At 40.4% G+C, this 13,805-nt stretch overlaps 1 protein-coding gene across 1 annotated transcript in view; it reads left to right on the top strand.

Moving 5' to 3' along the window:
- GNPTAB (N-acetylglucosamine-1-phosphate transferase subunits alpha and beta) overlaps positions 1 to 13,805 on the top strand; it is a 45,667-nt gene that overhangs the window by 3,629 nt on the left and 28,233 nt on the right. The window contains exons 3-7 of the mRNA XM_032221328.1: positions 4,067 to 4,186; positions 4,427 to 4,468; positions 6,863 to 7,068; positions 8,551 to 8,615; positions 10,084 to 10,218. Of these exons, the coding sequence (XP_032077219.1) occupies positions 4,067 to 4,186; positions 4,427 to 4,468; positions 6,863 to 7,068; positions 8,551 to 8,615; positions 10,084 to 10,218 (568 nt within the window). The remainder of the gene's footprint in view (positions 1 to 4,066; positions 4,187 to 4,426; positions 4,469 to 6,862; positions 7,069 to 8,550; positions 8,616 to 10,083; positions 10,219 to 13,805) is intronic.

Below are 13,805 nucleotides of genomic sequence, written 5' to 3'. Positions count from 1 at the left end.
GAAACACTGAAAAAATAAGAATGTTTTTTTTTAAAAAAAAAAAAACAGATATTGTATCCGATACAGGTGTTATATACAAACGTTTGGCTATTTATTTTTATTTGAAATAGTTTTAGTTGCTAGAAATGATAACACAGAAGAAACACTGTTGCTGCAATTACTCCAGATTCTTGGAAGTGGAGATAAATGTTTTCATTTTTTAAAAAAAACCAATACGATACTTTGTAAATGTTTAGAATTGATGTACTTATGAATGTATAGTATCTGTTATAGAAACAGTCTTTCAGCATGGAATCCTAGATACCTTTAATCTTAATTCCCACGACTTGGCTCAAAACCCAACCAACAGTTATCAAAAAATTTCCTATGTCACTTAGTTCTTATATTCTTATCTTGGTCATGGTCAAGTTAATCCAATTTTCAATGTTTAAACAGTTAAACCTAGAAGTTTGGTTTGTACATATTAGGCAGAAATGTGGTTGATTTATTTGCAGCTTAATGTGTTTTACAAAAAACTAAAGGTTCCTGGCATTTTCAGAGATCTGGAAATAGGCAATGACTTTTTCCGAAACATGATACCTTGAGAATAACTCTGATTTGGTGTATTGATAGCCACTAAATGTAGAACAAAATACAGCTCTATTTCCAGATACCTTACATCAGAAGATAACAAAATGGCACTTTGGATCCTTGTTAAGGCAGGAACAAATTCTGGATTAGCTTTATTCCATTAATCTGAACTGGCCTTTGAACCTTCCTAGGTATCAACGTTTTTAAAGGGTTCCTGCCTGCCATTATTCTTCTGGTGTATTTTAGATATTTCACATTTTGTTAGTTTTGATTTCAAGTTTTCTTCCATTTTAAACCTTTTTTGTCTTTTGAAATGCAAATTAATTAAGATGGCATATACAAGAGTATACAATCCTTTTGCTAGGTGTTCTGACCTAGGCTTCCCAAGAACATGAAGCAACTCCTTGTCCCGATAAAAATCCCTTTTATTAATTGACTGTGGATTCTGCTCATTCACATCCAGCAAAGTCTTTCAAGGGAGGATTTACAATCACAGACCTTATCTTGCTTGGAGAGCTGCCAGGCCGATATCTGCAAAACTTGGCAAGGAGTCTTGGAGAGTCAGGAACCAATTAAGCGAACTAATTGTCTCCTGCAAACTCTACTCCCCTTTCGCTCCTCATTTATTTCCTCTGGGAGGGCCATTCATCATCCACCTGTGGCCTTACTCCCAAACTTTAGCTGTTTTTTTCGTCTGGCAACTCTGCACATGCGCACACTGGGAACAGGCTCCAGCTGTTCGTCTGCCTCACTGATGTCTGACTCTGAAGGCAGCTGATAACTGTCAGATGGCTCTGGTCTCCTCTCTGGCTTCGACACAGAGCACTCGTCAGTGCCTTCCCCAGACTCCAGGACTGGCCCATGTTCCTCCCCAACCTCCTTACTGTCTAAATCTGCTGCCAACTCTTCTGGCTGCTGGCAGGTCACAACACTAGGTCACAAAAATGTGTAAACTTTATGATTACTGTATCTCTTAAGCAATAACATGTTACCAAGGGAGAGTTGAAAATGTACAAAATCTGGATGTTAAAAGTCTGTGAAGTTTCAGTGAATTGTAAAATGGAAAATAGGAGCTTACAGACATTTTACATTAGGTTCTACCTGATTTAAAAAGGTGACACACCAAGAATAATATTTTTTCCACATTAATGAAAATGTCAAACCCAAGCATTATATGAACCCATATTTAGCCTTAGGAGAAACATATAGGCTTTTTGTTAAGATAGCCGAGGACAGATTAATTATACCAGGGCTGTCAAACTCCCAGTCCATGGGCTGGATGCATCACGTTCCAGCCATGCCCACATCTGGTTTAGTGAAGGGGAAAAAAGTCCTGATACATCATGTGACGCCGCAAGATTGACATCCCTGAATTAGACAATTCTTGCATGGACAAAGCTAGAGATAGTTATAAATGGTATCATTGGTAAAAAAGTGAAGAAGAAAATAAACTAGGTGTTAAATTGGATAATTATGTCATTTTTAAATTTTTTTCCAAATAATTGAACACCAGGCGCCACAAATTCTCTGTTAGATACCTAAGAACTGTTCCAAATTAGCTGCAGTTTGTGATAGCAAGGAACAGCAATTATCCCCCAGAGCTTTTAAATAAATTTAGACAGTTCTTAACAGACACATAAAATTGAATTTCTGGGGTGGCATTCGCAAATAACAGTGCTGCTACTAGTTTAAAATCTGTATATACATCATCTAGAGATCACAGTTTTAAAAAAAGACTATTCTTTGTGCCTTCTTATAATCCATATAGAACTATATATGAATATTCAGTTGCTTGTACTGCTACTCATGCTCTTTAAAATACAACATGGAACTTATTTGTGAAATTTGGAAGAAAGAGCAAAAGAAAAATACGGTGCTAAAATGTTTTTATTTAATAATTGTGTGTAATTTGTGGTAGATTCAGTTCTCATTCACATAGATGAGTCACATGCTGTTGCTTCTGATGTGAATTCACATTCTAGGTAATCATAAATAGATTTTTTTTCCTATGAGCCATCGGCCATTTCTAATTTTGAATAATCATAAGAAGGATGGAGATACTTGCTCAGTGTTGCCTTCAAAATCTTTTGCAATCTTAAATGCCACTTTATTAAGCATATTTTATTTCACTAAATTGTGTTGTAAGTCGAGGACTACCTGTATTTAAAGCAGAATATAATAATAATAATAATAATAATAACAACAACAACAACAAAACAACAATAATAATGAATACAGTATAATAATAATAATTTTAAAAAAGGATTTATAATAGCATTTGGTCATAAGTGCCTTCCAGTCTTTGCATTGGCCATATAATTAAAAATAAGTAGTAGCAAATTGTTTTGGATCTTTAGAATGGATTGGGTATTTTAAGGATTAGATAATCATATTAATAAGCATCTAATTAAATTCTGCAGAGATGTTGAGTTTAATGTGAGTGCTTGTTATTCAGGATTTTACCAGTTACTCTAGTTAGGCAAATCAAGAATCTCTGTGGGTAATTTTTATTCATAATTGGTCACCAAAAGAATAAAATGAGGAAATGAATCAGTGGAACTTTATATTGTATCATGAGATGTTGAGGCATGTTGGGAAATAATATTGAGTTTCATCTTTATTCCTTCTTATTGCATTCTGGCCTCCTTTGTGGTCAGTATACAGTTAATTAAAACAATGAGTATCTGATTGTTGGCACAGTAGCAGAATCATTGAGATCAGGTTGTCTCTTTGCTTTTTAAATATTAACCATTTTTTTGAATGCAAAATGCTGCTGATGCATTGTTTTCTTTCACATAAGCTTTTCTGGAATGATTCCCATTATAGAAGAAAATCACACCAATCATTTATGAAAGGCAGTTTAGATTACTAAATGCTTGATGCCTGCTAGCTCCTGAATTTGATGGAGTAATGGAAAGTTTCATTATAATAAACCTTACGGCAGTGGTGGCAAATCTATGGCACACGTGCCAGAGGTGGCACGCAGAGCCCTCTTCATGGGCACATGTGTTGTCACTCCAGCTCTGTTTCGGGTCTCTGCTGCGCATGCATGCACCCTTTCCCACTGGCCAGCTGGTCTTTGGGTCCCTGCTGTGCAAGTGCTGGGCATGCTCGCATGCGTGGGACGCAGGTGTGCATGCGTGGGACGCACATGCACACGGGCCCATGCCTTGCAGTTTAGGTGGGTCATGGGCACATGTGCAGGATGTGTGCACATGCACCGGGAGGGGGGCACGTGCATACACCGATGCCTTGCAGTTTGAGTGTGTTCATACTTTTGCCATCACTGCCTTATTGTGTTCATTGATAGGAATTGGAAAGTTTAACCAAACAATGGTAATCTATTAAATGTATTAAATCCCTTATCATTTGCAACTTGTGTATTCCAGTATTTGAGGAAAAACTTAAATTTGTAGCACTATATAATGCTTCACAATGAAATCCTGCGTAGATTAAACATGGTTTTTTTTCCATTTGTCTTTCAACGATTTCTAAGGCTTTGCTTACCTATGCCCATCGATGTGGTGTATACCTGGGTGAATGGCACTGATGTTGAATTGATCAAAGAACTGCAGCAGGTGAGGAAACAGATGGAAGAAGAACAGAAAACAATAAGGTATGGATTTTGCTCTCTGTGAAACCATAAAAAAAGTGTTGTTTCCTAATGAGCTCCTTTTGTTTAGAAGATATTAGTAACCAAAGCTATTAACAGAAAAAGGCCATCTTATAGAGATTTTGTTGATTTTCAAGAAAGAGGAGAACATTTTATGTACAGTATATATAGTGCATCCATTCATATTATATATGTGTAATATATTTGAGATGCGTAATTGTTTTATTTTTACTTGTTCTTTAGGGAAATTCTTGGAAAGAATGTCACTGAGCCAACAAAGAAAAGGTAAACAAAATAAATAAGTATTTTGGAGTTACGTTTTCTGCTTGCCTTATTTCAGATTGGAGTTCAACTATGAGAAATTTTAAATGAGCAAAACATATAATATTTAACCTTAATAAAAATCAAGCCAAGATAATATTGTAGGAAAAGGTGTAAATTTTTTCCAATGTCCAATAATAAATATCTAATATATTAAATTAACCACATGGGCATTGTGAGTTAGACTCTGATTATTATGACCCAAGTCTTATAAAGCATATATCGTTCTCCTTTTTACTACCGTATTTTTCAGAGTATAAGCATCTTTTCCCCCAAAAAAGAGGTTGAAAATTTGGATGCATTATATACACCAAATGTAGCCCCACCCACCCCCACCAAAGGCCAAAAATGTGAGACATGGAGGCAGTGATGGTCTGTGGCAATCTCTGCAGCCTGGAACAGCTGATTGGGGGTATTCTGATCCACCCCAAATCAGCTGTGCTGAATCAGGCTGCAATAAGTGCTGAAGCTGACCTGGCTGGTCAGAGTTTGCAGCAGCAATCACATTCAGAAAGCACACACAAGTAACTGATTCAGTAAGATTCAAAATAATAATAATAATATACAATACATTAATAAAAGCAGGTTTTCCAAGGTAGCAGTAAATACAAGCAAAACATAAGGAATTTCACTTTCAATTCTCGGTTAAGCCAGGCTCCTTCCTATCTCCTTCTTATTCACATAGCAAATTTCAGAGTCCAAATAGCCCTCATTGATTAACTTAGTTACTATGCCTATTTATTGGCTGACCTTGTCAGCTGAATACCATGGATGCTGGTAAGCAGAGGCAGATTTTTTTTCTTCTTATTTTCCTCCCACAAAACTAAGGTGTGTCTTATATTCTGGAGCATCTTATATTCTGAAAAATACGATGTATAGCAATAGAAATAGCACTTAGACTTATATACCACTTCACAGTGCTTTATAGCCCTCTCTAAGCAGTTTACAGCATCTTGTCCCCAACAATTTGGGTCCTCATTTTACCAACCTGTGAAGGATGGCTGAATCAACCTTGAGCCTGATGAGACTCAGACTGCCAAATTGCAGGCAGCCAGCAGTCAGCAGAAGTAGCCTGCAGTACTGCCCTCTAACCACTGCGCCACTGTGATTCATATACTGCATAAGTATGTTATAAAAGTCATCTTAGAGCAGTGGTCTCCAGCCTTTCTGGCTTGGCAGCCTGGTGGGGGGATTAGAGTGGATTGTTCTGTATGAGTGGCAGGCATGTGCACTTGCCTGCCATTCAACACGGCCCATTTCCAAACAGGGTGAGGGCCAGCAGTGGCCATAGCCTGGGGGCTGGGGACCCTTTTCTTAGAGAGATATTTAGGCTTAAATATGATACAGAATTAAATTATTTGGATGACCAGGTTGAAATGAATCAAGCTAGTAGCTGTCAAAAATGCTATTGCAAAATGACCTGCTGGTGATGTAGTGGAATAAAAATTAATGTGCAGGATCAATAAATGGTCCATCTTAATAGAAGGAAGAAGAGGGTGATTCGTTTTTAATAGAACCAGGTCAAACAATGTTAAAAATTATGTGATAGGGCCTTGTGTGCCTAGTTTTGCACCCCAAGAACCTTTGATGCTTGGAAGTTTTTGTTTTGTTTTGAAATTAAAAGTGGAATGGCAATAGAGTGCTTCATGAGGCCTTCTGCTTTCATTTCCCACACTCAAAACCCTCCAAATCTTCTAAAAAGCAGAGGGGGAAAGTGCCTCCTCTGGTGAGGTTACCATTTGAGTGGATGAACTCCTGTGGCCTTTTAGAATGTGCATTACTGCTTCTAGCCTCCTCTATATTATAGTAATCCATATAAGGAAGTAATCCATCAACTTGGCAATGTACCAGCCACAGATGTAATGGCAGCTGCATCCTGCCAGGTGTCTATAGACCTAAGTCAATCAACCACATGATCTTAATAATTAAATGGCCAGCATTTTACAAAACCAAAGTGAATAATATTGTATTAGTATGTATATGAATAACATGTTCACAAAAATATGTACTTTTTCTATGCTTGCTTATGTTCATATTGATGTGTTCCAAATAAACAGGCTGTCGACAGTTTCCCAGTTCATCCCTAGTTTAAGAATTTGATTAAACTGGGTGATATATTTAAGCTGTATGCCACAAGGTATGAAGTCTTACTTGAGAAATCTTTTTTTCCCCGAATGATACCATATATACAAGGTAGATGGGGGTCTCAATCAGCTGCTGAAAGTAAAACTATGCCAAAAACAAGGCTCTACTAGCTTTTCGGATTCTGTTTGATCAAACATCTGTTGTGCATAAATAACAAGCTATGCAGTTTTAATCCTAAACGTAAGCCTGGCTTTGATCCTCTCTTGATCCTAGTGAAAAACAACTGGAGTGTTTATTGACGCATTGCATCAAAGTGCCAATGCTTGTCTTGGACCCCGCTTTGCCAAACAACATTACTCTTAAGGACCTGCCATCTATCTATCCTCTGCTGCGATCTGCCAACAATATATTCTCTGTTGCAAAGCCAAAAAATCCTTCCACCAATGTGACGGTTGTTGTTTTTGAGACTGCTAAAGAAGGTACGGATCCTCTTTCATCTCCTGTTGCTTGAATATGCATGCTTTCAATTTACCACTGGACTGTTTTCATTGGTTTTCTTTTTCTTCAGAACCTTCTGTAAAGAGTTCCACCCCTTCTCCCTTTGTTGCCATGATTTAAGAAAAATCATTGGATAAATGTAATAGCATAAAACATTATGTCTGAAAAAAATAATCATTTCATTCTAATTCTATATGCAAAATATATAAATATTCTATCAGTCAATCAATCAATCAATCAATCAGTGGTAACTCAAATCTCCCTATGAATAACTCTATGTGTACCCTGTTTTCCCCAAAATAAGACCTCCCTGGATAATAAGCCCAATTGGGCTTTTGAGCGCATGTGCTAATAAGCCTTCCCCCAAAAATAAGCCCTCTCCCAAAATATTGCAACACAGCAGCAGCCATGAGGTGACCACACTCGCCCCCTCCTGCACCTCAGAAATAATAAAACCTTCCCAAAAATAAGGCCATGCTTATTTGGGGGGGGGTGTCAAAAGAAAATAAGACCCTGTCTTATTTTTGGGGAAACACAGGATATTCTACATGCAAATGTAGACATGGATATTCTATTATCTATCTATCTATCTATCTATCTATCTATCTATCTATCTATCTATCTATCTATCTATCTATCTATCTATCTTATAAGAGAAGGTTTCATTTTGCAGACAAAAATAATATTGTAAAACATGAAGTGATGTTGCATATTATCTCAGGTTTAAAATCAGATCCCCCCCCCCAGCTCCTTGTGAAATGCCATTTCCCAATATAATTTTTCATACAGTATGTCTTTTCATAGGGAGATTCATCTTTTATTGCTTCCCCTCCGTTCTCATCTGGAATCCTATATGATTGTCTACTAACTTTCCAAATAAAGCCAGTCTCATTTTAAGTGTGCGTGTATGTAAAGAAAGGGAGGGAAGGAAAGGGGGAGGGAGGGAGGGAAAGCCTATTCAGTGCTCAGTCTTGAAAATATTTGGCAAAATAATTACTTTATGTCTTAATCAAGAAGTAAATGTTACAGCCTGCTTGGGTGACTTTGGGCCAGTCACTCTCTTATCCTTGGGAAAGAGGCAGTGCAAACTGCTTCCAAAAAACTTGCCCAAAAAATCTGCAGGGTTTTATTAAGGCAATTGCTCAGAGTCAACATTGATTTGAAGATATCTTCCCACCTCCCATCAAAAAAAGGAATGAGGAGCTGTGGCCTTCCTACCTAGCCTTAATTAAAGAATACTAGTATGCTTTTGTTTATACAGAGTATTTGGGAAGAAATGGCTCTCTGGGTTCATTTTTGAAGATAGAGAACTGTAGCATGATGTAGCTTAATAGAATTGTCATCTCCATTCTCCCATGCTTTAAAACATGCTCCTGGAAAATATATGTAAAATCTTAGTTTTACCTTTTGAAACACTTAACAACCTATGAAACGATTGGAATTTGAATTCCTTATTCTTTCAGCTGAAGATGCCCATTCTCTAATGTTGAAGGAGAGTATCAAGCAAACGGCATGGAGGGGATATTTGGTATGTTCCCAAACATTTGCTGGAAAATTAATGTATATGCTTGTAATAAATTGTGAATTGCAGCCAAATATTTTGTCAGGAAAACCAAGCCACTAATTTTAAATCTCTTTTGTTTTAATATTTTGTGATATTTGTAAGTGAAAAGTCTCTATATAATGTTTAAACAGGAGGGACATGGTGGCTCAGTGGCTAAGACGGTGAGCTTGTGGATCAGAAAGTTTGGCGGTTCGAATCCTTAGCACTGCGTAATGGAGTGAGCTCCCATTACTTGTCCCAGCTTCTGCCAGCCTAGCAGCTCAAAAGCATGTAAAAATGCAAGTAGAAAAATAGGGACCACCTTTGGTGGGAAGGTAACAGTGTTCTGTGCGCCTTCAGCATTTAGTCATGCCGGCCACATGACCACGGAGACATCTTCAGATAGCGCTGGCTCTTCGGCTTTGGAACAGAGATGAGCACCGCCCCCTAGAGTCGGGAACAACTAGCACATATGTGCAGGGGAACCTTTACCTTTTATCTTAATGTTTAAACATGCTTGAACGTCTCCCCAAATATGGTTGAGTTCAGCTCTGGGAAGAAATTAGGACATTTTTAAATAAATCAAGATGGGAAAAACCTACAGAACATGACTCTGAAATGCTTTCCCATCCCTTTAGCAACTGTGGTCATAGGTGAGGTCTCTATTTTCTTCTGTTGAATGTTATACCTGCTTGTATTCATGCATGCAGGTAATCCTCTATTTATGACCACAATTGAGCCACAATGTTTCCTTTAGTAAGCAAGACATTGTTAAGTGAATTTTGCTCCATTTTACAATCTTTCTTGCCACCATTGTTTAGTGAATCACTGCAGTTAAGTTAATAACATGGTGGTTTAGTTCATCTGGCTTCTCCATTGGCTTTGGTCAGAAGGTAGCACTAAGTGATCACATGATCCTGAGACATTGCCACCACTATAAATACATGCCACTTGCAAAGTGTTTGAATTTTGATCACGTGATCACATGACCAGGGGGATGCTGCAACTGTTGGTGTGAAAAACAGTCATGAGTAATTTTTTTTCCAGTGTTGTAACTTTGAATTAGTTGTCACTAACGTACAACTAATGGTTGTAAATCAAGGATTACCTGTATGTATTTCTGCATTTCTTCATATTGTATGTGCGTGCACGTGCATTGCTAAAAATCGGGAAAGCGGTTACAGTAGATGTTTTTGACATTGAGATGCTATCCAATTGCCTCTTCCCATAAGGATCATTGAGAAAATTTAGGGATTTGCTTATCTGTAGCACTAAGTTAGATCTGGTCCATTTTTCATTCCACCCTTTCCTTTTCTAGTTGGTCCCGCAGGCCCCAGAATTTGGTTTCATTTGCTTCAGTCTTTGAAAGAGTTATTGTGCTGATGGACAGACAGGCAGAATTCCAAGATTCTTTATACATTCTTTCTCAGATGAATTTTTCTTCTTCTTTCAGACTACCGATAAAGAAGTTCCAGGTTTAGTGATAATGCAAGATTTGGTGTTGCTGAAAGGATTTCCGCTTACTTACAAAGAGACAAACCAGCTAAGAGCAAAGCTGCCAGAAGTCCTTGTTTCCAAAATAAAACAGGTAGGATGGTGGGAACCTGAGAATGAAACTGCCAATTCAATAAGGTAAAAGGTAAAGGTTCCCCTCGCACATATGTGCTAGTCGTTCCCAACTCTAAGGGGCGGTGCTTATCTCCATTTCAAAGCTGAAGAGCCAGCGCTGTCTGAAGACATCTCCGTGGTCATGTGGCTAACATGACCAAATGCCAAAGGTGCACGGAACTCTGTTACCTTCCTACTAAAGATGGCTCCTATTTTTCTACTTGCATTTTTACATGCTTTCGAACTGCTAGGTTGGCAGAAGCTGGGACAAGTAACGGGAGCTCACTCGGCCTCACAATTATAAATAATAGGATATGCCCTCTACTAAATACTATCTTTCGTTTTCTGTTCTTCTCTATCACATTTATTTTATCCTGCCCAATATTAAAGGAAGAATACTCCTAAAATCAAAACTGAAATTTGAAAACTTGGAGATCCATAAAGCTATCCTATCTTACCATGATGTATCAATTCATTGGAAAAACATAGTACTATAATTAAGAAATTGCAGGATAACAGGAACCAAGTGCTGATTTATTTATTCACTCATTTTCAACATTTATATGCCTTTGTATACTATATAAAACAGCCCTAGCCAACTAACATATACATGCATAATAAAAACACAAGTTTAAAACTCTTAACATATCAGCAGCACAATGCCCTCTCAAACACACAGACGAAAGGGTGAACTGACCTCCCTTCGTATCCAAAATTGAACCTGAGACAGTTGATGTTGACCACTTTAAAGGTTGGTTGAATATCTATGGAAATGTTTCCAAGAATTCCAAGTTTTTAACAGCCACATGTTATTTAAATTTAGGATTTAATTAAACGCGTGGCAGAATTGGGAGAAGGGATGTTAGTTTGTTCTATTACTCTTCTTGAGACAAATATTGCATTTACTTCTTAGTACCGTATATACTCGAGTATAAGCCGAGTTTTTCAGCCCACTTTTTGGGCTGAAAAAAGCCGGCTCGGCTTATACTCGAGTCTACAACTGGATCCGGCAGTGCTGTTGCCTGTTGGAGGAGGAGGGGATTCCTTCCTGCGAGACCCCGTCCAGAAAAATGCGGGGAGCGGCATTTGTGGAAACTCCGGCCGCTGCCCACCCGTGGGGAGAGAGGGAAGAGCCCCGAGCGAGCCGCCTCGGTTTGGCAACCAAACCCATCCAGCCTTTTACCTCCCGTCCCCCCGCCCGCCCGCTCGCAGCCCCCTCCCCGGGCTGGCGCCAACTCCTCCCCGTGCCCGGCTTCCAGCCGAGGCAAGTCGGTGTCTCTTTAAGCTAGAGAGAGGAGGGGAGGGAAGGCAGGGACCAGCCGGCTGACAATGGGCCGGAGCGGCTGAGTTGGAGCAAATTCCGCGGTGGAGGCGGCGTCCCAGCTCCAGCGGCTCCGAGGCGAGCGGCTTGGCCCTTCCGCTGGGCGCTCGGAGATGAAGGCGCACTGGCGCTGAGTTGAGCGGCGAGCTTGCCGAGCGCGCGGCTCCGGGAAGCCCCCCTTCTCCTCCCTGCTGGAAGCCGAGCGAGCCCCGCTGCCCACGGACTCCCGCGGCCGCCCCAGGGCTCCGGGAGGCAGGACCCGGAGGCAGCCCAGCCCTGCCGCCGCCCCGCGCCCTCCACCCGCTGCGCGAGAGGGGACCCCGCTTTCCCCTTGCCGGATGCGTCCCTGGCGGAGCTGAGCCATGCGGCGGAGGCTCCCGCTCTGGTTCCGGAGCTTGCTGTGCCTCTGGCCGGTCCTGGTGGGACCCGTGGCAGGTAAGAGGTGCCGTCGAGCGCCTCGTACAATGATTTATGTATGAGGTTTAAGTGACTGAGACACACTCCTGGCTACGCAGCAATGTTATTTCTGACTTAGTATACTATGAAATCCCCCAAATCCTCCCCACTCCAGGGGTAGGATACTATGAAATCCCCCAAATCCTCCCCACTCCAGGGGTAGGATACTATGAAATCCCCCAAATCCTCCCCACTCCAGGGGAAGGATACTATGAAATCCCCCAAATCCTCCCCACTCCAGGGGAAGGATACTATGAAATCCCCCAAATCCTCCCCACTCCAGGGGTAGGATACTATGAAATCCCCCAAATCCTCCCCACTCCAGGGGTAGGATACTATGAAATCCCCCAAATCCTCCCCACTCCAGGGGTAGGATACTATGAAATCCCCCAAATCCTCCCCACTCCAGGGGTAGGATACTATGAAATCCCCCAAATCCTCCCCACTCCAGGGGTAGGATACTATGAAATCCCCCAAATCCTCCCCACTCCAGGGGTAGGATACTATGAAATCCCCCAAATCCTCCCCACTCCAGGGAAGGATACTATGAAATCCCCCAAATCCTCCCCACTCCAGGGGAAGGATACTATGAAATCCCCCAAATCCTCCCCACTCCAGGGGAAGGATACTATGAAATCCCCCAAATCCTCCCCACTCCAGGGGAAGGATACTATGAAATCCCCCAAATCCTCCCCACTCCAGGGGTAGGATACTATGAAATCCCCCAAATCCTCCCCACTCCAGGGGAAGGATACTATGAAATCCCCCAAATCCTCCCCACTCCAGGGGTAGGATACTATGAAATCCCCCAAATCCTCCCCACTCCAGGGGAAGGATACTATGAAATCCCCCAAATCCTCCCCACTCCAGGGGAAGGATACTATGAAATCCCCCAAATCCTCCCCACTCCAGGGGAAGGATACTATGAAATCCCCCAAATCCTCCCCACTCCAGGGGAAGGATACTATGAAATCCCCCAAATCCTCCCCACTCCAGGGATAGGATACTATGAAAGCCACATTCCCTCCCCACTACAGGGGTAGGATACTGCAAAATCCCCAATTCCTCCCCACTCCAGGGGAAGGATACTATGAAAGCCACATTCCCTCCCCACTCCAGGGGAGGAAATAAATATTCAAAAACATTATTGGTATCTATTTTTATTTTTGAAATTTACCGGTAGCTGCTGCATTTCCCACCCTAGGCTTATACTCGAGTCAATAACTTTTCCAGCTTTTTGGGGTAAAATTAGGTGCCTCGGCTTATATTCGGGTCGGCTTATACTCGAGTATATACGGTAGATACAAAAAATAACCATAGATTTTTATGTCTGATCACTAGGTGTCACTGTAGCCTTATCATATACATTTGAATACTGAGTTGGCTTCCCCAGAATTTTCCCAATTTTCATTTTCCCATATGAAAAATACATTTTGAACTATAATTCTACTCCCAACCTACAGACACTGTATTTCAAAGAGATTATGATTCATCACAAAGAAAATGTAGTTGGCTCCATATAGGTCATATTATATATATAATCCACTATAGTGATGGCAAAACGTTTAGGATCTCCTGTTTTGATGTTTGTCAAGTCCACAAAACAGGAGGTCCTAAACATTTTGCCATTGCTATAGTGGATTACAGCATTCAGAAGTCTCACCTAGGAATTTGTAGAATTATCATGTAACGTATCTAAATATTAGGATAGTTTACAAATTGAATCTCCTTATATCCCATCAGATCCCAATTTTTTTAAAAAAATCCATGTCAAAAATTAAAACTATTTT

This window comes from Thamnophis elegans, chromosome 7 (assembly GCF_009769535.1).
Source record: "Thamnophis elegans isolate rThaEle1 chromosome 7, rThaEle1.pri, whole genome shotgun sequence".
NCBI lineage: Eukaryota > Metazoa > Chordata > Lepidosauria > Squamata > Colubridae > Thamnophis > Thamnophis elegans.
Note: the sequence above shows the minus strand (reverse complement) of the source record. Positions and strands in the feature narration are given on the sequence as shown.